Here is a 22,071-nt window from a genome sequence, read left to right on the forward strand (position 1 = left end):
TCTGAGCAGAAACGCTCTTCCCTTCTACTTCTGTTTTAAACCAAGGACCCACTGCATAGGAAACCGTTGCCACCCTTCTAGGATTGTTTTACTAAAGTAAGATGTTACTCTTCATTATTAGCCCTTAGAGCTCAATGTCTCTAAACAAGATCTATCCTCCTCCTCCTCTTTCTCTTCTTCCTCCTCCTCACCACCATCAACATCATCATGGTCATCAGTGAACTGCTTTGCTTTCCTTGAGAAAAAAAACATAGACATCCTTGTGGGCAAGGTGTGCTGATTGACATATCGGTGCTTTGTCCTCCTGACACTTGGTTTCTCTGACCAACTTGATACTATTGATTAGTTTATTCTCTTATGATGAAATATATTTTCAGGAGAATTTACAGATGTGCAGATTTTTGGTCTTATCATATGAGCCTGTACATCTTCTAATTCTCCAAAGTAAGTTTTATATCTGTATTTACTACCAGTTGTAAACTCTCTAATGCTGCCACCATTAACCCTGGGAGGCTTTTGAGTATTCAACATGGCCAGTTTGAAATGAAATTTAATGTTTGAGTAAAATAAACAGCACATTTTAGACTTAGTACAAAAAATGTGGATGTGAAATATATCCTGGAAATTTTTATATTGATTACCTTTTCAAATTGAATTTTTAGAGATCTTAAGTTAAACAACAACTTTAAATATCATTACTTTTAAAGATTTATTTATTTATTTATTTTATATGAGTGATCTGTCTTCGTGTATATCTGCTACCAGAGGAGAACATCAGATCCCAGTATAGATAGTTGTGAGCCAACATGTGGTTGCTGGGAATTGAACTCGGGACCTTTAGAAGAGCAGCTAGGGCTCTTATCTGCTGAGCCATCTCCCCAGTCCCTAAATATCACTATTGCTTTTACCTTTTTTACTATGCCCATCAGATTATTTTAAACTACACTGTAGATAATAGTTTTTTTTTAATTGGGTAGAGCAAATTTAGATGCCAAGTCATTTCAGGTCAGAGACAATGCCGGTTTCATATTAATTAGTGTCCAGTATGTTTGATTTACTGAAATGTTGAGCTGAAATGAAAGGGTGAAGATTTATGTTGGTTTTAGTTTTATTTTATCTATTATTATTAGTGTGGGAATATGAGAGAGAAGGGGATGGCATGAATGTGGTGGTTAATTGACAGCTTTATAAAGTTCATTTATTTTTACCTTTGTGTCAGCTCTGGGGATCAAAATCAAGTTGTCAGGATGGTAAGGCAAGCATGTCTCCCTCCTGAAGCATATCATCAGCCTCATAATGTTTTTCAACTAGTGACTGCTGCACTGTCGGTTTAGAAAATGATAGAGCAAGATTAGGCTAGGTTAGGTCTAGACATCCTAAGATACTTATTAGATGTCTTTGGTGTGTAGTGTTGGAATATATATAGGAAGAAATATAGACTCTGACTGTAGCTGTTTTAGCATGCAATATTCAGATATACCTGCATGGTTTACCTATTTAGTTATCCAGGATTTAATTGCTCCATATTGACTCAATAGAGAGCCATTTTCAGAAATGTTTTTACTTGCATATCACCACAGTTCTTAGATTTTAATATGCTTAGAAATCATGCTAATGCAATGCAATTGTGATTAATTGTGCAAACATTGTTGTAACTATGGGTTTCCAGACCCTTTCCCAAAAATTCTAGTTCAGTATGGGAGGACCCCAGAATCTAAAGTTCACCCTAGAACATCTTGGTGCAGTGTCTTGGCAACAACACTGGGGAACACCGCCATGTTTTCTGTGTGTGTAATCTAAAACTGTGCAGAGAGTCTGTATAGGAGAGGCAGTTCATTTGGTGATATTTGTTGTTGGTATACAGAACTAAAGTGGATAATTAGCAGAGGGAGGAGTTGAGACAGGGTTTCTCTGTGTAGCCCTGGCTGTCTTGGACTCACTTTGTAGACCAGGCTGGCCTCAAACTCACAGCAACCCACCTGCCTCTGCTTCCCTGAGTTCTGGGATTATAGTCATGCACCACCATGCCCAGCCTGTGGATGGATATTTTAATAGTCAAATTTAATTTAAAAATGTTACAGCAAAGTTAACAGTCAACATAAGCAAAATCAAAGACTGCCTATGGAATGAGAAAAAACATTTGCAAAGCGTGTAGCTGTGATTTTCAAAGAACTCGATGACAACAACAACAAAAAAAAGTACTCTGGTTTTAGAATGGAGAAGGGAGTGAATGGACCTTTCTCTAACAAACGGAAATTGTCAACAAAGCTACAGAAAGATACTCATCATCACTGATAAATAATCAAGGGATAGCTCACTCCTGCTCAATAGTGTGACCTCTTGAGAAAAGTGGTGCCTGGTGCCGAGTGGCTAAGATGTGGAAAACATAAGACCAGATGTGCCGCAGCAGTGGTGTTCACTGTAGAAACTAGCCCTGTAGAAACTGGCGTAGAAGATCCAAAAAGAAAGATGAACAAACAACAGATTACCATATGAGTTAGCTATCACACTTCTGATTATAAATCCTATTTGTACAGGAGGAGAATCTTGAGGAGCTATATGACACATAAGTTCATTGCATCATTATTCGTAGTACCTGAGTATGGGAGTGACCTGTCAGTGGTGCACGGACATATGCAATAGACTATTATTCAGTTTGGAAGGGAAGGGGAGGGGAGGGTTGACTTTATCATGCTACAAGGACATTGTGCGAAGTGAAAGGCAATCACAAGGCACAAATGCTACATGGTTACTCTTATAATGAGACACTTAAAGTTGTCAAATTCACAATCAGAAAGTTTAGTGGTGGGCTCCAGGGCCAGATGGGGGATGATAGTAAGTTTCCAGCTAGAAGTGTGTGAAGTTTCGATCATGCAAGATGAAAACATTCTAGAGAGATCTACTGTGAAGCAATGCCCTGCAATATACCGTCCTGTACATGTAAAAAACAAAAACAAAAACAAAAAACCCTGAGAGGTATCTCAGCCCATAATAATGTGACTTTGAACCTAGGACCAACATAAATGAATAAACAAATTAAAAGTGAATAAATGAATAAACACATAAATGAATAAACAAATTAAAAAAAAAAACCTCCAGAAATGGCGGCACATGTTTGTAATCCGAGCCCTGAGGAGGGAAAGAATAGAGGACTCTGTGATCCTCAGGTCTCAGTGAGAAATCCTGCTTCTCTCCTGACAAATGATGCTCACACGTACACACATACACACACCCCTTAAAATTGACATGAAAATCTGTTTTATTCTAATAACAAAAAAATTAATCAAAAGATACTAAAGCCCTTAACATTTTGTGGTGAATCAAACAGTGAAAGAGTATAATAATTTCATTTCTTTCTTTTTTGTTGTTGTTGTTGTTTTGTTTTGTTTTTTTGAGACAGGGTTTCTCTGTGGAGCCTTGGCTGTCCTGGACTTGCTTTGTAGACCAGGCTGGCCTCGAACTCACAGCGATCCGCCTGCCTCTGCCTCCAGAGTGCTGGGATTAAAGGCGTGCGTCACCACGCCCAGCAATAATTAAATTTCTTCTGAACATTTTCATGATAATTATTGTTGGAAGTGTTAAGTGAATGGATACTTGCGGTGTGTGTGTGTGTGTGTGTGTGTGTGTGTGTGTGTGTGTGTGTGTGTAGGTGAGAGAGCTTGAATGCCTACCCTCTTCCGTGAAGACACAGAAGGAGGACAAAGCACACTCACTTTGGGTGTTCTTTCTGAGACAACTTGTCTCAATCCCTGGATGGCCTCCATGAGGAAAAGAAAGGAGATAGGTATCAATGGGTTGTGTCATTTCAGATACTCAGGAAGAGTTCATTCTAACCTCTTATCGTAATACCTGATGCCAAGAATGTAAATACTCAGTACCGTTGCCTTTAAAACATCTTAAAGGCAGATAAAACACCAACACCAACACCACCAACAACAGCAAGAACAAAAAACAAAAATTAAAAACATCCTTATGGTTTTAAAAGCACTGGTCACATGGCTTGCCTGAGATATAGTGATCAATTGATTTGAGGGGAATCCAGAAGTGTTAGCACACATGCTAAGTGTATACTTGGCAGCCAGCGGTCTTGTCAGGCCAGAGGCCCTTTGTTTCTTAAGATGGCTGGGCAAGTTGTATTACTGTGGGCACACCTGGTGAGCTTTGCCCTTGGGGCTGCCCTGCTCCTATGAGGGGAGCAAACAGAGAGAGGGCAAAGACATAGGTGACTTCTATATTCTAAAGAAATGAAAATACATTGTTGGCCTGCTGGGTGTGTTCCCCCACCCACCCTCCGCCCCTGACTTTTACCATCTTAGAATCCCACTTTATCCCATTGGGTCTTTGGGGGAGGGTTAGTTTTTACTGTTTTGTCTGTTTTTGTTTTTACAACATTCTGACTTCTCTCTCTAAGATCTCAAGTATGAAATTATTCAAGTATAGTAAAGAGGCATAAGATGCTAACACGCATGTGTGTCTTAAGCAATGAGGATGTTCCATGTACATTGGAGAGCATCTCTCTCAAGCCATATCTTGCACTCTCCCTACAGGGTTCTGCTGCCTGGAACAAAGATTCCATTATTTCTAACAAATTCTTTATATCAAAATGGTATATGCGCTCCATGAGACTGGATAATTTTTTATATTTTATGTCTCAATTAAGATGGCTCATCAGGCCATGGTTCTTGCCACCAGGCTAACAACCTGAGTTAGATCCACAGAACCCAGATGGTACAAATAGAAAATGTACCCTCAATGCCCTCTGTTCTTTATGTGAATCCCATGGCATGTGCATTCACACACACACACACACACATACACACACACACACACACACACACACACACACACACACATTCTCTCTCTCTCTCTCTCTCTCTCTCTCTCTCTCTCTCTCTCTCTCTCTCCCTCTTCCTCTCCCTCTCTCTCTCAAGTCTTTTAACGAATTGTGAAAGGGCCTGGACGGAAGGTGGGTGGAAGTGATGCCCTCCACACCCTCACCCTTTGACACCTGAGGCAGTCAAGAGATCTAACCCATGGGTCATGAGAGCCAGTGAGCTGGCTTTGCCCCTCACAGGTGGCAGCACTTGAGAGAGCAGGTCCTGCACCCCTCCTGGGAAGCACAATAAACCTAACCTTAGTGGAGGGAGTACAGGTGAGCCAGCTCATGGGTGTGAGATTGAGAGAGCTGGCCCAGCCCCTTGCCTCATGCAACACTTGGGAGAGTGGGGGCCATGCCTTGACTGGGCAGCACAGTGGAGCTGGCTCTTGGAGCATGGAAGCTGGTGAGCTGACCCCAAGGGCATGAGAGCAAGAAAGCTGACCCTGCCTCCAGTGGAAGGTGGCATTAGGTGGCCTAGCTGGAGCAGTTGTGGAGAGCTTTCCCTGGTGGTTTGGGTAAGGGAGAGTGGGCCCTGACTAGCTCAGCTACCATCCAGGCCCGGATCCAGGGCTTTGAGTTGGCCCATCCCAAAATCTACACTATCTGTGAACTATTGGGGTACATGAAAGGGCTGGTCCTGCTGTTCGACAGCAGGATCTCTATGACACAGGGCAACAACAGGATAACCAGGAAGTATCCCGACAAGGAGCCAACTAAATCTGGATGCAACTAAATCTGGGATAGACTGCAAATATTATGTTTCAAATCAATGTGCAGTTAAATGTGCTGTATAACTGTTAAATACATTTCTTTTATTTCAGGTTTAATGTAACATATCCTATCATGCTTTTTCTCTGCCCCTTCTCAAATCACCAACAATAGAAAGAAGAAGGAAACATGTCAGGACACAAGTGGTAAGGAATTTGTTGTCTTTTTCTACACGGGGTGATGCTAAATGCAGTTGCACCATTTGTGCTCAATAGATGAGGATGAACTAGATCAAGAGACTTTAGCAGTAACTAACCAGCTGTTGTTCCCTTTCCAATGTTAGTATAGCTTGGTCTAATGTCTCTGTTAATGTAGAATAAAAACCAAAGAACAAAAGTACTGTAAATACTCCTGTCATTTGTATTTGCTAAGAAATTCACTTGGGTGTAAATCTTCTCTTAGGACTCTAAGGATAGTTTGTTTTTAACACCATTTCATATAACCTAATAACTTGGTATATTTTTGCTACTATCTTGTTAATAACTTCCACCATTGGAGGTAGAGTGCAGTGTTACTTGGAATAGCTAAGGAACCATTATGCAGTCATGCACTTCTCAGCTTAATCAGTTGTGGACACGACTTCATTTGTAAACATTCAGAAGCCAATTGTAAACATTTGGAAGCCAATCAAAGATGGGCAGGGCATTCGTGTTAGCTCTGTTGTGTATGTGCCTGTAACACATCTAAGCAGCAGGTAGGCCTCTTAATTCTTTAATTGGTGTGTCTTAGCATGGTGAACCTGTGACCCAATGAACAGCTAGAATGCCATCAAGTGTCACCTTCTTTCTTTGGTATCATGAAAAAAAATGCAGCTAATAGTTTTATTTTTGTATGTTAAAATGGCTATGCAAAATAGACTTTTAACCCTCCCCTCCTTACCAAGAAAAATATCAGTCCTAAGATTCTCTGTAATCTCATACTTTAAACTTCAAAAGAATTTCTGCATATCTTAAAATATAGTATGTTTAAAAAATAGCGAATGGTGAAGGTATTTGTTATCCTTGAGCACGCTCATTGGACAATTCGTCTAACAGTTGTCAGACTGCTTTACTGTAGTCTTTCATCTTGCTTCCTTATGTCCATAGGCTTGGCTCCATCTCATCAACGCTCACAGAGACAGCCATGTCCTGGGGTGCTCAGTAGTTAGCCACATGGAGACTAGAAAGTCCTGAGGTGTAGGTAGGCCCTTTCAGAGCTCAGCTTTGCAGCTTGCTGCAGATACACGTTGCTAGATCTCATTTTTTCATTCTGTGTGACTTTGAGCAAGACCCGTAACATTTTGAAACCTGAGGTTCCCATTCGTTAAATGGTGGGTGTTTATTGATTTCTATATAGCACCTCTAGCATTTTACTCCAAATGGAACTTTTTTTTTTCTGTTGACAAACCTAATGCTTCATTTTTTGGAGTCCCATTTTTCTGAAATAATCTCCTATTTGGGCTAGATCCTTCCAACTTTTTAATGTGTACATTGTGTTGAAATGTCATCTTTTTCATACATGATATACATATTTTTTTCTCTAGTATGAAACCAAGATAAACCTCTTAGCTAATAAAGATAGATATGAAATAAACCTTAGCCCTGACATAATCCTACCTCTCTCACATCTCTCTGCCACCTCTGACATCGTCAGGCAGGTTTTCCAAACGTGTGAACTGACATTGTAAGCAAGCATAACGAACTTACAAGTGACAAATATAAATCAAGTTTGAGATACGGGCATTTCGCTACAATATTATAAAGCAGCTCCTGCTTTGGAGCATCCACTTGCCACACCTAGGGTGGAGATGGGCTCGGGTGGGAGGACAGAGGATTTTCGAGGGACCCTAAGTAGGCCTTTGTAGCTGAAACTGAACCAAGTAGGATAGAGAGAGAGAGTAAGGAGGACGGTGGAGTACCAACAGCAAACTCCTATCAGTATTCAGGGTACTAGGATCACTTTTATGAAATCTGATGTCATCCACAATTGTCTTTCTAATTCTTCTTTACATAGATTATTTGCCTTTCAGTATCGTCCTTCTAAGGAGTAGCTTCCTATCTCTATTTTAAATTTTTATGTTGAAGAATTTAGGTTTTTTTCTTTTTCTTTTTCTTTCTTTCTTTCTTTCTTTCTTTTTTTTTTTTTTTTTTTTGTTAATTTATTCTGGTTACATCTCAATGGTTATCCCATCCCTTGTATCCTCCCATTCCTCCCTCCCTCCCATTTTCCCCTTACTCCCCTCCCCTATGACTGTGCCTGAGGGGGACTTCCTCCCCCTTTATATGCTCATAGGGTATCAAGTCTCTTAAGAATTTAGTTTTTAACACTGAGAAATCTGTAAGAGATTGTAGGATTTGTTTTTTTTCTACTTTATTGCTCCAAGAGCCGTTAATACTAAATCTACACTCTTAATAAAGAGTAAAGTGCACAACGAGAATTGTTAGCTAGGTCCAATGGAAGCAGGGTCTCCAGGCCTTGCTCATTTCAGAGTAGCTGAGACCTTATGGCTTGATTAGCCATTCCTCACGGTTCCCTTCCCCCAGACCCGGCCACCATCCTTCTCCCTGACTTGGCGCCTGACAATTTCAGATGCTTCTGTAGCAGATTTTAGACATGCTATTTTTCAGCCCCTTATCTGCTTTCCTGCTGTCACCCCGCTGTGGCATAATGGAGGCGTGGACAGATGTGTGGCTGTCTGTTCTTATCTCTGACTCACGGAGCTGCCCTGAGATAGTACTGACTTCCTTGCCTTACTCTTTCCACCCCCAGAAGCAGTATGCCTAACCTAAGATATATTTACGCATTCTTGCTGATGTTCAGTTTCTTGATTTTTCTCTAAAAGACGCAGAATTTTCTGACTCTAACTTAAAATTGTGGGGTAAGTTAGAAGGAATCCATCAATTTTCCTGGTATGATAACCCCATAAAAAGGCATTTGCATGTTTATCAATGACGTAAATGTACATTAGAACATCATATCTAGCTAAAAACGCTTTGTAGTATATTTCAGTCCTTTTTTAAATCCGTGAGTAAGAGAGCTCTCTACTGTTCTTAGCAGCTATTCCTGGGAGTTGCAGGACCGCTTTGCTCAAGATAAGTCAGTTGTCAATAAGATGCAACAGAAATATTGGGAAACGAAGCAGGCCTTTATCAAAGCCACAGGGAAGAAGGAGGATGAGCATGTTGTTGCCTCTGATGCAGACCTGGATGCCAAACTGGAGGTAAGTTCTTCGGAGCTCTTCAGCTCAGCAAAGGCACCTTGCAAGCGGCCTCCCTGAGCAACACCTAGCATCAGATCAATTCAATCCTAGCATTTTTTTAAATCTACAAATTCTCACCAGCATGCTTCTCTTAATGTGTTTTCAAGCACTAAGTTGGAATGCATGATGCATGGTAAATTCAAATAAATGTTTGTTGAAATATTAAGCACAATCAAAGATCTTATCATTACACTTGAGAAACCAGAGTTCAACATTAAATCCAGGCAAATGTTTAGTTGACAATAAACAAAATTACCTGTAGAGTCTAGTAATGTTGATACTAAGCCATGGAAAATTCTAGAATCAATTAAGCAGATATTTAGTTAAGCCATGTACGAAAGGCATTAATATCCGGTTGATCTACTGAAATAGTATAATGAACAGAAGGCCTGTTGAATCATTGTCGTGTTGAACATTTTTTGTCCGTCTTTTTCATTACATTTTGAAAGCCAGCACCAGTTCCGTGAGTAACACGGCACCCAGAAAGATAATATGAATTGTAGTAAATGGGATCTCTAAGTTTAATATGGCAGCTAAAGTTGATGGGCTGAACACCAATGAGACAAGAATTCTTACTTGTTCCAGCAGCTATTAATGGGGATCAGATTAGGTATGACTCAAGTGATGGGCAGTATTTCCTGAGTCATGTCTCGGCAACCCGCTTTCTGAAAGCTCCTGACATACCTGACCTCTGCCTCCTTCCCCTACGCTTTTCTTTTCTACCCCTCTTTCACTACTCACAGCTCATTCCAGACAGTTTGGCCTTTTCTCGGCACCTCTGGGTACAACCCGCCAGTTCAGCCCGTGGATGCGGCTTCCGTGGTCGCCGGGATACTGGTCTCCTATACTGACTCATTCTCATAGTTCTTAACGGCCTAAAAGTAAAGGCCCTGGCTACCTACCCACGGAACAGCTGCTCACTAACACGTGGCCTCGCTCATTTTCCTTGGAGTACTCATTTCTGCCACTGAAGTCCCTCTGGTGGTAAAACCGTAAGTGGTTAAATCCTGTGAATGCTTAGTCCAAAAGAACCTCAGAGGTCACTTTGGCACGAGGAGGTCAAATTCCATGTTAGCCCTTAATCGCTGCTGTGCCTGTGTCCCAGGCACAGTTTCAAACTGAATGACTGTGTAAATCGTCACTATATACTAGTACAAACAGTATCAGTTTCTGTCTAGCCCTTTCTGTTCTGTCACTGGAAATCCTGAAATGGAATCTGATGAAGTGCTGTTTCTAAAGAGGTTCTACCATGGAACAGAGTACAAAAAGGAAATGGCTCCCCCCCCCCCCATATTTGTATTGTAAATACAGTTGAATCCATTTTAACTTATATATGTTTTTAATATACTAGAGCTGCTTTTAAAAAAGAAACAACAGCAACAGCAATCTAGTGAGAGCTGGAGAGATGGCTCAGAGGTTAAGAGCACTGACAGCTCTTCCAGAGATGCTGGGTTCAACCAGCAACCGCATAGTGGCTCACAACCATCTATAATGAGATCTGATGCCCTCTTCTGCTCTTCTGTCATGCAGGCATGCATGCAGGCAGAACATTGTATACACAATAAACCTTTTTTTTTTTTTAACAAAATCTAGTAAATATAAGTGTTCCCTTAAGGGTAATTTAAGTTTGGCATAATGATAGCCCTGTAATCCCAGGAGGTTGAAGCAGGAGGATTGCCAGTTTGGGCTTCACAGCAAGACCCTGTCTCAAAGATAAAGTTACCTAATATTTAATTTAATTTACTATTATCTTAAACATTATATTTATATGGAGGTCCTTGCAGCAGCATTTTTATTTCAGCAAGTATGCTTTCATCTAAATAGCCACTGTCATAGACTGTGCATCCAGCGTGTTTGGCTTGTGACTTAGTGTTTTGTCCACCAGAGGGATTTGTTGCAAAAATGTTAATATAGGAACAGATGTTTACAGAGAGAATGGGTCCACCAGTAGAAAGGGAGAATATTATGCAAACTCTTATTGAGTTTACTGACACTGAACATACAAAAGCCTAAGCTACTTTGCTAGCCCAGAAAATATGTACCCATACCAAGCTTTAATAGTTAGATTAGAGGCTGGGAAAATGTTTGATATGCAAGTACAGGAACCTGACTTTGGATCTCTAGCACTCATGTAAAAGCAGGATGTGTGTGTGTGTGTGTGTGTGTGTGTGTGTGTGTGTGTGTGTGTGTGTGTGTCTGCTCACATGCACATATGCTACCAGTTCTGGGGGTGGGGCAGGCAGAGAAATTTAGATCCTGGGGGCTTGCTGCCTAGCTAGTCGGTGAGAGCAGACGTGGCCTCAAACCATAAGGTCATGAGCCATTGTGATGGTTCAGGGAGCAGAAGTGCCTGCGATACAAGCCTGACAACCGAAGTGTGATTCCCTAGAATCCACTGCAAAAGGGGAGAACTGACTCCTAAAAGCTGTCTTCCACCCTCCACCTGCACAGTATGATACACACACACACACACACACACACACACACACACACACACACACACACATACCACATGTTAGGGTATAAAGATAAACAAAATGGCATGCAACAGATCTGATATAGAGAATTATTATAGAAATGTGGGGAGAGAAGGGGAGAGGAGTTAGAGCCTGAGTGGGCCGTGAGGGTAGACAGACAGACAGTGAGAGAGAAAGAGAAAAAGAAAAAGAGGCACCCTTGGAGAAACTGCAAGAAAGAAGTGCAAGAGTAAGAGAGTGACAGGAGGTGAGTTTGCCCTTATATATCCTGGGCCCCTGGCTCACACCTGGTGGAGGGCAGCCTATGATGATGTCAGAGGTTGCTAGGCAACCTAGAAGCATATCAGATTGGCTAGCAGACTAGCAGATCTCCTTGTGAGCTAACAAAATACACAATAATATTGACAAATTAAATTTAATTTAATTTAAAAATAAAGTGATTTGTCACAAAGGAAGATATGCAATATTGATCTCTATCCTTATACATGTATAAACACATGTAAATACCAAATAAACAAATAAATATAGTTACTCTACTGCAGTACGTTGAGAAGTTAATATGTAAATATTATGCTCAGGTTTAGGCTTTCAGTAGCAGCCAGGGCAGAGTGGACTGCTTTGAAGATGTTTGCTTTAAATGTGGTTCATGACTGAATACAATTGTCAAAACTCACAGAACTAAACATTCCAAAGCTGGGCACGTTATTGTACCCGATACCTTGATTTTGAAAAGGTCAACAGTAACAACAGACCATATCATTACTCCCATATTTAAAAGTTAGAATCAGAATGACTTGGCTCTTAGTTGGCTGGACTGTGACCCACAACATTGCTACCAGGCTCTGGCCAAGGAACAAACTCTGATGCTTTCTGATTTTTTTATTAATGGGGAAAGATAAAAAAAAAACAGGCTGAGGATATAATTTAATAAATAAGTAAATTTGTTTGTTCATTAGCAATCTTTACTCTATTGAACATTTCTAAGGATGGGCTTTAATCTTTGTAAATACATTAACTACTTTCGTTAGATAACTTGGTCATATATATTATGAAGAGATCATCTGTTTTCCCTCAAATATTGAAGTGCTTTATGATACCAAGACATATTTTTATGTTAGCTCAGCCAGTAAACTGTACAGAAAGAGGGAGAGGTCTTGGCTTGCCTCATGGAGTTGCTCCAGAGAGGTGAAATGTTCCTCGACTTTTTAAATTAACACCTGCCTTGGTCTCTGAGTCCAAGGAGAGGCGTTTGAGAAGGTATGGAGTCTTTCATATTGGTCAGGTTTCTGGTGCTGCGGTAACTATTGTAGAGTTCAGAATTAGTGAGCCCCATTGCTTATAGTGATACGACGAGGAGGCTTATTACAGAAGTGCCTGGCAAAAGAACCCTATTATCCTGCTACTGTAGAACAGCCTTTAAAGAGAGAGAGGATCCGAATACCCCTTCAAGGCCATGTCCTCTGTGACCTCATGTCCTTCCACTAGGCTCTCCTTCCTAAAAGTCCTGCCACTTCCTACTGGCAGACAACCAGCCTTTAGCATGGAGCTCTGGGGAGACATTTGTACTCCAAACCAAAACATCTATTTTTCCTCAGTGATCCCAGTTTCTAAAGGAAAGACCAAGACTACTCTGTAAGTCAGGGTTCCCTAAAGGAATAGAACTAATGGAATGAATATATATTAAAAGGGCATTTATTAGAGTGACTTTCAAAGCCTGTGGTCTGGCTGGCTCAACAATGGCTGTCTCTCCAAAGAAAGATTAAGAAGCCAGCCCGCAAGGCTGAGTGCTTCTGCTGGTTTTCAGTGTACTTTGGGATCATCATGAAGAAGTAGGTTCTACACCAGCAAAGGAATGCCTCAGCAGCAGGAGAGATGAGCTCTCTGTTGTGAGGGCAAGCGAGTAAAAGCAAAGGCTTCCTTCTTGTGTGTACTTTACACCACCAGAGGGTGTGACCCAGGCCTAGGGTGCGTCTGCTCACCTCACATGATCCGGCTGCCTGGGCTTTCGTTGATTCCAGATGTTGTAAAGTTGACAACCACAACCAGCATCAGAACCACCCTGAGGTCAAATCTAGTTAGAGTCTCCTCTATACGGTTGCCCTGCCATCCCCCCTAGGTGTTCCCATCATGGCCGTGCTCCATGGCCTCATGCAGCATGAGGTGGTCTCACTCTGTGTTCTATGATATTATTGGGAGAGAGATGGTAATGTTTGTCCTTAGCTCGATACCATTTTAACAGATGTCTTCTAAGTAGACAACATTCTGCGTGTTGATTTTTGTCTGCTTTATCCAGTTGTTTACATATGTGGTAAAATACATTAGGTTCATAAAATAATTTAGTCATTGTTTAAATATGACACTTAGCCTACAGGGCCTCTGTTTCCTTTTTTTTTTTTTCTTTTTTTCTTTTTTTCTTTTTTTTACAAAAGACGGTAAGTGTTAAAGGTAGTAAATTAGGTTAGAATGAATATTGGGTCTCTGGTGTACCAAGCCCGTTTTCATCAGTTATTTCAAGAGTCTGAAGAAAATAACTGTTCTGTAGAAGTTAGATCATCTATATGATCACCCTCAGAACAGATTTCAGGGCAGTGGTCACTCTCTGTATGTTTCACTACATACGACACCAAATATGTTTAGACACAACTGGCTTTTAGCAGAAAAATAGAGTTTTGTGCTTTTATTCAATGTATATCTTACTTGCGCTATTGTCTGTTTCACAGTATTTCATTATGCTTCCTTGCAGCTATTTCACTCAATTCAGAGAACCTGTTTGGACTTGTCTAAAGCAATTGTGCTCTATCAAAAGAGAATATGTTGTAAGTACAGCTTAAGTGTGATATGGAGCAAATAATGTGAAAGAGCAGGATGTTATGCCTTAGCATATCATTTAATAAGTTCCAGAACTATTTAGGGGGTGTGTCCTTGTTCTTTCAGATGTATTTTATCATTGATTTACTCTGGCTCTTCTCAAAGCAAGTATCAGACTAGGAGAATTTTTTTTTTTAAACTGGATCACTCATGAATGCAGACATGCTTTTACTTTGCCAATTATACACACTTTTTGGCTTTATATCTGAGAAATTTTTATTTGAGATTATTTTTATTTTATGTCCTTGGTTGTTTTATGTTCTTTTTTTTTTTTAAGATTTATTTATTTATTTGTTATGTATATAGTGTTTTGGCTGCACATACACCTGCAGTCCAGTAGAGGGCATCAGATCATATTATAGATGGTTGTGAGCCACCACATGGTTGCTGGAAATTGAACACAGGACCTCTGGAGGAGCAGTCAGTGCCTTTAACCTCTGGGCCATCTCTCCAGCTTATGTTCATTTCTTAAATGGCAAGTAGAGAGGGAAGGAACAATTAGCTTATTCATTGATTATATTTTCTCAACAGAACTTCCTCATGAGCATTTCTTACCTTATCTTATAATGTACGGGTTTAAAATGATGTCCCAACCACAGGACTGGAGAGAGGACTCAACAGTAAAAGCATGTGCTGTTCTTCCAGAGGATTTGGCCTGAGTTTGGTTCCCAGCACTCACACTGCACAGCCCATAACTTATGTAACTCCAGCTACACCGGATATAGTGCCCTTTTCTGGCATTTTTCTCTGTGGGCACATGCAACCACAACTACATGTCACACACACACACATACACACACACACACACACACACACACACACACACACACACACACACTGTCCCAACCACAAAATGATCTTCCAACTATGCCAGCAGTGTCTGGCTGTTGATTGGTAGGTAAGCCATGTCATCACATCAGCTGGGAAAGGAAGGAAGAATTTTGTGCTTCTTAGACTGTTCAGGATCCCAACTTCGATGGGGAACTAAAAATAGAATCATTAATGTGAGGGTGTTGCTATGCAGCTTGCCATAGAAAAGAAATGTCATAAATCTCTAGAAATAGACATGGGCTGAATATTAGCATGACATTTTAAACAAATATCAAGCACCAATACATATAGCACGCTGCCCTTCATGCAGGAAAGGGGGATATTAATAAAATATAAATGTGTAAAAAGAAGGACACATGAAAATATACAAATAGTATGTATGTTGTGCTGAAGAAATTCAGGAATGGTAAAGCGCCAATGTAAAGGGTTAGCTCTCAGTTAAGCGCATGAGACAGGGAGAAGGGGCTGGGGGGGGTCGGGGCTGGGGGGGGGATGTCACTTTACCTGACCAAGGTGCACAGCAACTCTGTCTCTTAAAACTATGGTGACATTATACACAGTCACAAAATACCTAAACTAGGATCCAGGGAGACGGGGCACGGGGAAGTGGGTTGCAGTCAGACCCCCCCCACACACACGCACACACATCCTGGATGGAATTGTACTACAAATAACATCATGGAGATGGTCAGATGAGGGAGAAGAGAACTAACTTCAGGAAAGCAGAAGACAGTGTTTTTTTTTAAGAGGACAGTAAGGCTAACCACAAAAGAAATACATACAAAAAGTGCAGCAGATATAAATGGATGGACCCTAAGTATACGGGCGAGCATTCTAAAACTACGTCATGGATAAGAGGTTAAACAAGCAATTACAGTGTAGTTGAGTCTTCAGAAAAGGCAGCTGGAGATCGGGGAAGAAGGTGCAAGCACAGGAGTTGTACTGGAACATGGTCAAAAGAGTGACCCGTGGTGAACGGTGCCTTGGGGAACCGTGAGGGAGGCTCCAAGAACAAAAGGCTCCTTTTGCCCAAGTTGTATTTTGATCCCTGGATTGTTCTTGGATGTGATTGTTCTTGGATGTGATTTTTGTGCCTCCTGTAACAAACATTCACATTCAATTTGTAAGACATGTTTATTCACGTTGAATAACTGAGCTACAGAACCCAATCTGGTAAGTGCACCCTGAGTCTGGATATGGCTTTCTGCCTTGCTTTCCAGTGTTCCCAGATATAATCTATAGTACATACCAGGCAATTGTGTTTTGATTGGTCTGTCCTGTGAACATTCTGGGAAAGAACTGCTCAGTTAAGATTTACTATGTGTTTACTAGCATTTATTTACATGTTTTTCTGATCATAAACAACCTTACTTGGATCGTCGTTTTCTTTGTTACATTCGTGTATAAAAGTACATTAAAACATAAGACTGCCTTAGCATCAGACTTTCAGGTCCTCGAATCACAGGTCTAGCAGACAAGATCTGCACAGGTCCGCCAAAAGTCCACAGAGATGAAGTCATTGCTATTAACTTGTGCAGAAAAGTGTGGACAGAAAGGAACTCAAGTGACCGTGTGTGCCAGGATCTGTGCATTGTAGCTTTCCTGTCTTGGCGGATCTGGAAGCACCAAGAGCCCATAGCACCGAGTGACACTAGTACTCTGATCTTGGTCTCTGGGGAAGTGACTGGTTTCAGGCACAGTGCAGGGAAGCTGAAGATGAGCATGGCATGCCTTGCAGTGTCACAACCTAAGAAGGTCCTTGAGAAAGGATGGGGACTTTAAGGACACAGCAACCAGTCTGTAGTCAAACCTGGCACACTCAGAGCAGCAAAATAAATGATAGCAATAAACTATAAGCCATGAGAAAAATAACTTCGGACCATGATGGACAGGTAGACAGATGGGTGCATGTCTGCCTCGGTGTAAACTGAAAGTGAAATAAACCCTTTCTACCCTAGTTTGGTTTCTGTTGCTGGAATAGAGTATGACCAAAAGCAACTTGGGGAAGAAAGGGTTAATTTCATCTTCAAGCCAACAGTCTATCAAGAAGGGAAGAGAATGGCTGCTTCCTGCCTTGCTCTCTTCTGCTCTGGCTGGGCCAGTGTTCTTGTAGAGCCCAGGACCTCCTGCCCAGGGGTAACATCACATCCCCACTACTCTGGGCTCGGCCTTCCACATGAATCATCAGTCAAAGCGAGGCCCCACAGGCCAATCCGAAGGAGGCAACTACTCCACAGAGGTCTCCTCGTATAACTCAGGCCTAATCTTAGAAGGTGTCAAAATCTTTTATTTTTAATTCTTAAAAATTTTTATTAATTTATTCAGATTACAACTCAATTGTTATCCCATCACTTGTATCCTCCCATTCCTCCCTCCCTCTCTCTTTCACCCTATACCCCTCCCCTAGGTCTATACCGAGGGGGACCTCCTCCCCCACTATATGGTCATAGGCTATCAAGTCTCATCTTGGTAGCCTGTTTATTCTTTCTTTGAGTGCCACCAGGCCTCCTCACCAAAGGGAGGTGGTCAAATATGGAGCACCAGAGTTCATGTCAGAGTCAGTCCCCGCTTTCCACATAACTGTGGACAAGGTGCCAAAGTCTTAAACTGCTAGAGCATCTCAGGAACTGTCAGACTGAAGAAAATGAAAGAGACTTAATTCCTCATTGCTGTGTGGGATCCAGGGCTAAATTCTGGAACAGAAACCTGAAAAACAATGGGAAACTGTGGTAAAAATTCAAATAAGTACTTTAGTTTCATTGATAGGGTCGTTAACTATGTTAATTTTCTAGTTTTGAACCTAGTATAAGAACAAAGAGGAGAAGAGGCTGGGGAAGGGTGCATCACAGTTCTGAATACTGTTTATGTTCTTTAAGTCCACCATTATTTTAAAAGAGATTTAACAAACTGTAGGTCGGGTCATATTGCCACTTGTTTTAGAACACTTCATGCAAACGCATCACAGTTTATAAATTAGAAGCAGTCTGGTCCAGCTTGTCCCTTGGGCCCCATTTCCTTTGCCTCCCAGGCTATAGGAGGTCTTTTGCACTCAGTGTTTCCTCTGCTTGGAATGTCTGCGCCCTAATAATACTAAGAATGGCTCCTTTTGTCGCTCAGAATTCAGCTGCTGCTGGAGCCTTCCCTGACTACCCAGTCTAAAGCAGTCACTGTCTTACTCAATTTCTCTGGCATTTTTCCTTTTGTGTCTCGTGTCTGTGATTGTGTGTGCTTCATTTTCTTTCACCTGGCACTTGAATGCAAACTCTGGAGGGGTGGGGACAACCCGTGTCTCCTTCATCACTACTGGATTAGCTGTAAATCTGGACAGAGTTGGTTACTACTGTTAAGGAAATTGGTTTCATAGTTCTTCAGTTGGTTTTTAATCTTTAAAGGGCTCGTCTAAAAAGATAATCAGCAAGTAAATGTGAGCTGGTTTTTATTTGCAAAGTTGAGACCTAGTTAATTGAAACTTTTGAACAAGAGGAAACTTTGCATTATCTACTATACATGCTGCCTGAGAATTGACCGTCGGCAGCCTTGACTCTGGCAGAGCTTAAGCTCTCTGCAACACACTGACAATCAATCGGAAGCAGCACAGAAAACCAGGCCTGTTTGCCACAAAGTTTAGTCCTCAAGTGCGTAAAATGACCAAACATTTTTCCTGAGTGCGTCAACCTACGTAGATTATTTAGGAGAGAGTCATGACACCCAGTGTGAATTCAAGTATCTTCAACTGGTTGCTTTTGGCATAAAGTTAAATGTGTTTGTATGTGACTTGAGTCTTTAAAACTAAAAAAAAAAAAAAAAAAAAAAAAAAAAAAAGGAGGAGACAGTATCCTGCTGCTTTTAGAAGGAAAAAAAAAGGGGGGGGAATTGCTTTCCATACAAAAGAAGAGGTTCTTGGTACAATTTAAAGAATCCCATATGGGCCAATGAAGAGAAAATACATACGGCATTGAAAAAGAAATGATATAGGCATTTTTTAAGCTACATGAAACTATAGCATGGATATGAAACAAACATTTAAAATTAAATACAGTGTGCAGTGACAAAAAGGCAAAAATCAGAGCTAGGTCCGTTTCACAAACATTTAATTAGTGCTATGAGTATAAGACTCTCTGCTTCACCTGAGAAAAAAAATAAAAATAAAAATAAAGTCTGGATATAGTCTGTCTTTGAAGGCAGATTCTCATGATAAAGTCAGACACAGGCCCATGCTCACACACTCTGAAACTGACCCAACCACCATAGCAAGTGCTAACATATGAACCCCAAGACCACTACTGTCCAGAAAAAAATGGGACTGACCACTTGTTGGTCAGAGGGAGCCCTTTTTGGGCTTGGATCTGTGAACTTTATTTATTTGATTATTGTTTTCTGTTTAGAGACCAGATCACTGTAGCCTTGGCTAATGTCAGTCGCTAGCCCCCTGCCTCTACCTCCTGAACTCAGGTACTCCAGGCATGTAGTATCACAGATGGCTTTGGGAACGTAGGTCTTGAGAGAGAAGTCCAAGGAAGGGCATTGCTTATCTCATTAAAAATAAAAAGATTCCAAAATCCCTTTCCGTAGGCTTTGAACTTTTTCAAACTTAGTTTATTTGGGGTCCCTTACTGCTTATACTTCCTTTCCAACCCATCTACCCTAGATAGGAGAGAAAAGAGGTTGATAGGAGCAGGAGAAGTAGACCTTTCTAGATCCGGTCGTTTTGGAGTGATTCCACTCTTCGTTGTCAGGATTCTAGTAGACCCATTGAACAACAAACCAGCAACTCAGTAAAGGTGACTAAAACCACAGCGGCTGGAACCAGAACCTTGAAACATTCGCTGGAGCATTTCCTTCTAGGAGCATCTCAAAGCAGAGCAATGACCAGCCAAACCATAGGAAGCGATGTCAAAATCAAAAAACCAAACTTCTTGTTTGGGGTACATACCACCTATACATACATACATATACATGTATGTATATGTATGTATGTATGTATGTATATGTATGTGTATGTGTGCATTTCCTTTCACAGTCCATACTAGGATGTTTATCAGTTGACAAAGACCATGCCCCTGCAAGAGGCAGTTCCTCTTCTAGTGGACAAACACCACACGTTCTCTCACAAGTCTGTTTCCAGTAGAAAAACACCGTACACCCTCACACTCTTCTATTTCACATCCCACACTTGAGATCAAAACAAGAACAAGTTTACATCCACCACACCTTTCTCCTGCCCCAAGACTTCCTCCAGCAGTCCCAGAAGACTGGAGTCTGATGTAGACAAGCAATAGTGAGGCCTTTGGATCTGTGGTTCCCATCCAACCTCCTGCAGTAGTTGTTGGGTAGAGTTTGGAGTGTGAGGAGACTGACGGTTTGGAGAAATAATTCAGACTTCAGATCACAATAGGAAACAGTTTTGAGTACACTGCATACACATTGTGTGAAGAACTGGCTGCAGGAGTCATGGGTTGTAATCAGGGTCCTTTTACAGCTTTGTTCTTTTATTAGGGTAACTGTCATGCAATTCCCACCATACCTTTATGAGTTGATGTTAGATTCTGGGAAAAGACTGAGCTTACCCAGCTGTGCGGCTGTGAAACCTGTTGTGATTAATTTTGCTTGGCTGCTCTCATGTGGTTGAACCACTTGTGGTTTGCCTGGGGTAGAGCATGGTTCCCTTCAGGCTTTAGAACAAGCTTGCCTTATAGAAAGTTCCTCAGTCATGGCCTTTTTGCCACAGTCTGGATGACTTGTGAAAATGGACAAGAATTCCAGTAACATTTCAGATGTGGTTTCGATGCAGATGATAAATATGTGCACTTGTGTAATCTTAGCATGCAGGAGACAGAGGCAGAAGACGGATTGGGAAGTTGAGGCAATCTTGAGCTCTGTAGCAAGATTCTGTCTCAGTATACCTAGGATAGGGCTGGGAAGATGGTTCAATGGGAAAAACAATTGCTTTGCAAGCAAAGCGGGGAAAAGAATTAAGAGGACTTTAGTGCGGGTTCCAGCACTCAGGGGGTTAGGTATAAGCCATGTGCACCTGTTACCCCAGAGCAGCCATAGGTTAGGAGGTAGAGTCATGAGATTTCTGGGGCTTGCTTGCTTACCTCTAGCTTGGCACCATGTTTGGTAAGAGACCAAGGGACTAAGGCACAGAGAGGTAAGGGACACCCAGCACCCACTCTGGCCTCAGTGCAAGTTCTGATGTGCATTTACAGTACACATAGCCAGTGATGTAGCGCAATGGTAGAGTGTTTATATTGCAAGCAGAAGGTCCTGTGTTCAACTCTCAAGCCCTATGTTTGTGGTTCTGATGATGGTGGGTATCTGGGTCTCTTTCTGACTGTTTCATGGATGCTCTGGCTTTATTAAATCAGTTTCTAAAATAGGGAAAGATTGTGTATGTGTATATACATATATACGCATATACACATGTCATTACTATAAATAATAATACTGATTATTTTTGTGACTATTTTGTTACCTTCTGAGAATATACTATGTACTCCTAACAGTGCAAGAGCAATATCAAAAGAATCATACAGTTCTGTGACTTTTTTACGTTTTCTACCCATCAGGTGGTAGACGGCATGTGCCCAAATCAATGTCTTACTAAATTGCCCCATCTGTACTTGTCTCTAAAAATGATACCAGGTTTAAGCGCAATCAATTCAGATTTGGTTCCAGGTCTGGATTTTTAAAAATTTTACCAAATGGTCACCCTGATGGCCTAACACACCCTCAGTTCCCCCACTCCCAACTCCACCTTGCTAGTAGTGGCTGAGGGATTTGCGTTGCTTTACAAAGGTCAGAATGTAACTCAGACAGCGGGAGATCAAAAAGTCAGCCACAGAGAAGAATAGGAGGCAGCCAGCACCGCACAGTCTAGGCAGCCACAAAGGGTCCCCACTGTCAGCCTTGAAAAACCCCAACTCCCTCATTTCAACTCGAAGCAGCACATTATGGGCTAGCCTTTCAGTACAGAGGTCATTTTCTGGTTCTGATTACAGGGCACCCAA

At 41.3% G+C, this 22,071-nt stretch overlaps 1 protein-coding gene across 10 annotated transcripts in view; it reads left to right on the forward strand.

Moving 5' to 3' along the window:
• ICA1 (islet cell autoantigen 1) overlaps positions 1 to 22,071 on the forward strand; it is a 138,821-nt gene that overhangs the window by 14,175 nt on the left and 102,575 nt on the right. For 4 of the 10 annotated variants that reach the window (XM_084785913.1, XM_084785922.1, XM_084785915.1 and 1 more), the window contains exons 2-4: positions 5,701 to 5,793; positions 8,681 to 8,846; positions 14,106 to 14,178. In XM_084785913.1, coding sequence (XP_084642039.1) covers positions 5,777 to 5,793; positions 8,681 to 8,846; positions 14,106 to 14,178 — 256 coding nt within the window. In that variant the 5' untranslated portion in view covers positions 5,701 to 5,776. The remainder of the gene's footprint in view (positions 1 to 5,700; positions 5,794 to 8,680; positions 8,847 to 14,105; positions 14,179 to 22,071) is intronic. The other 6 variants (XM_084785918.1, XM_084785914.1, XM_084785919.1 and 3 more) reach the window with 3 other exon arrangements.

Source organism: Acomys minous (assembly GCF_964271855.1).
Source record: "Acomys minous genome assembly, chromosome: 6".
In the NCBI taxonomy this organism is placed as follows: Eukaryota; Metazoa; Chordata; class Mammalia; order Rodentia; family Muridae; genus Acomys; species Acomys minous.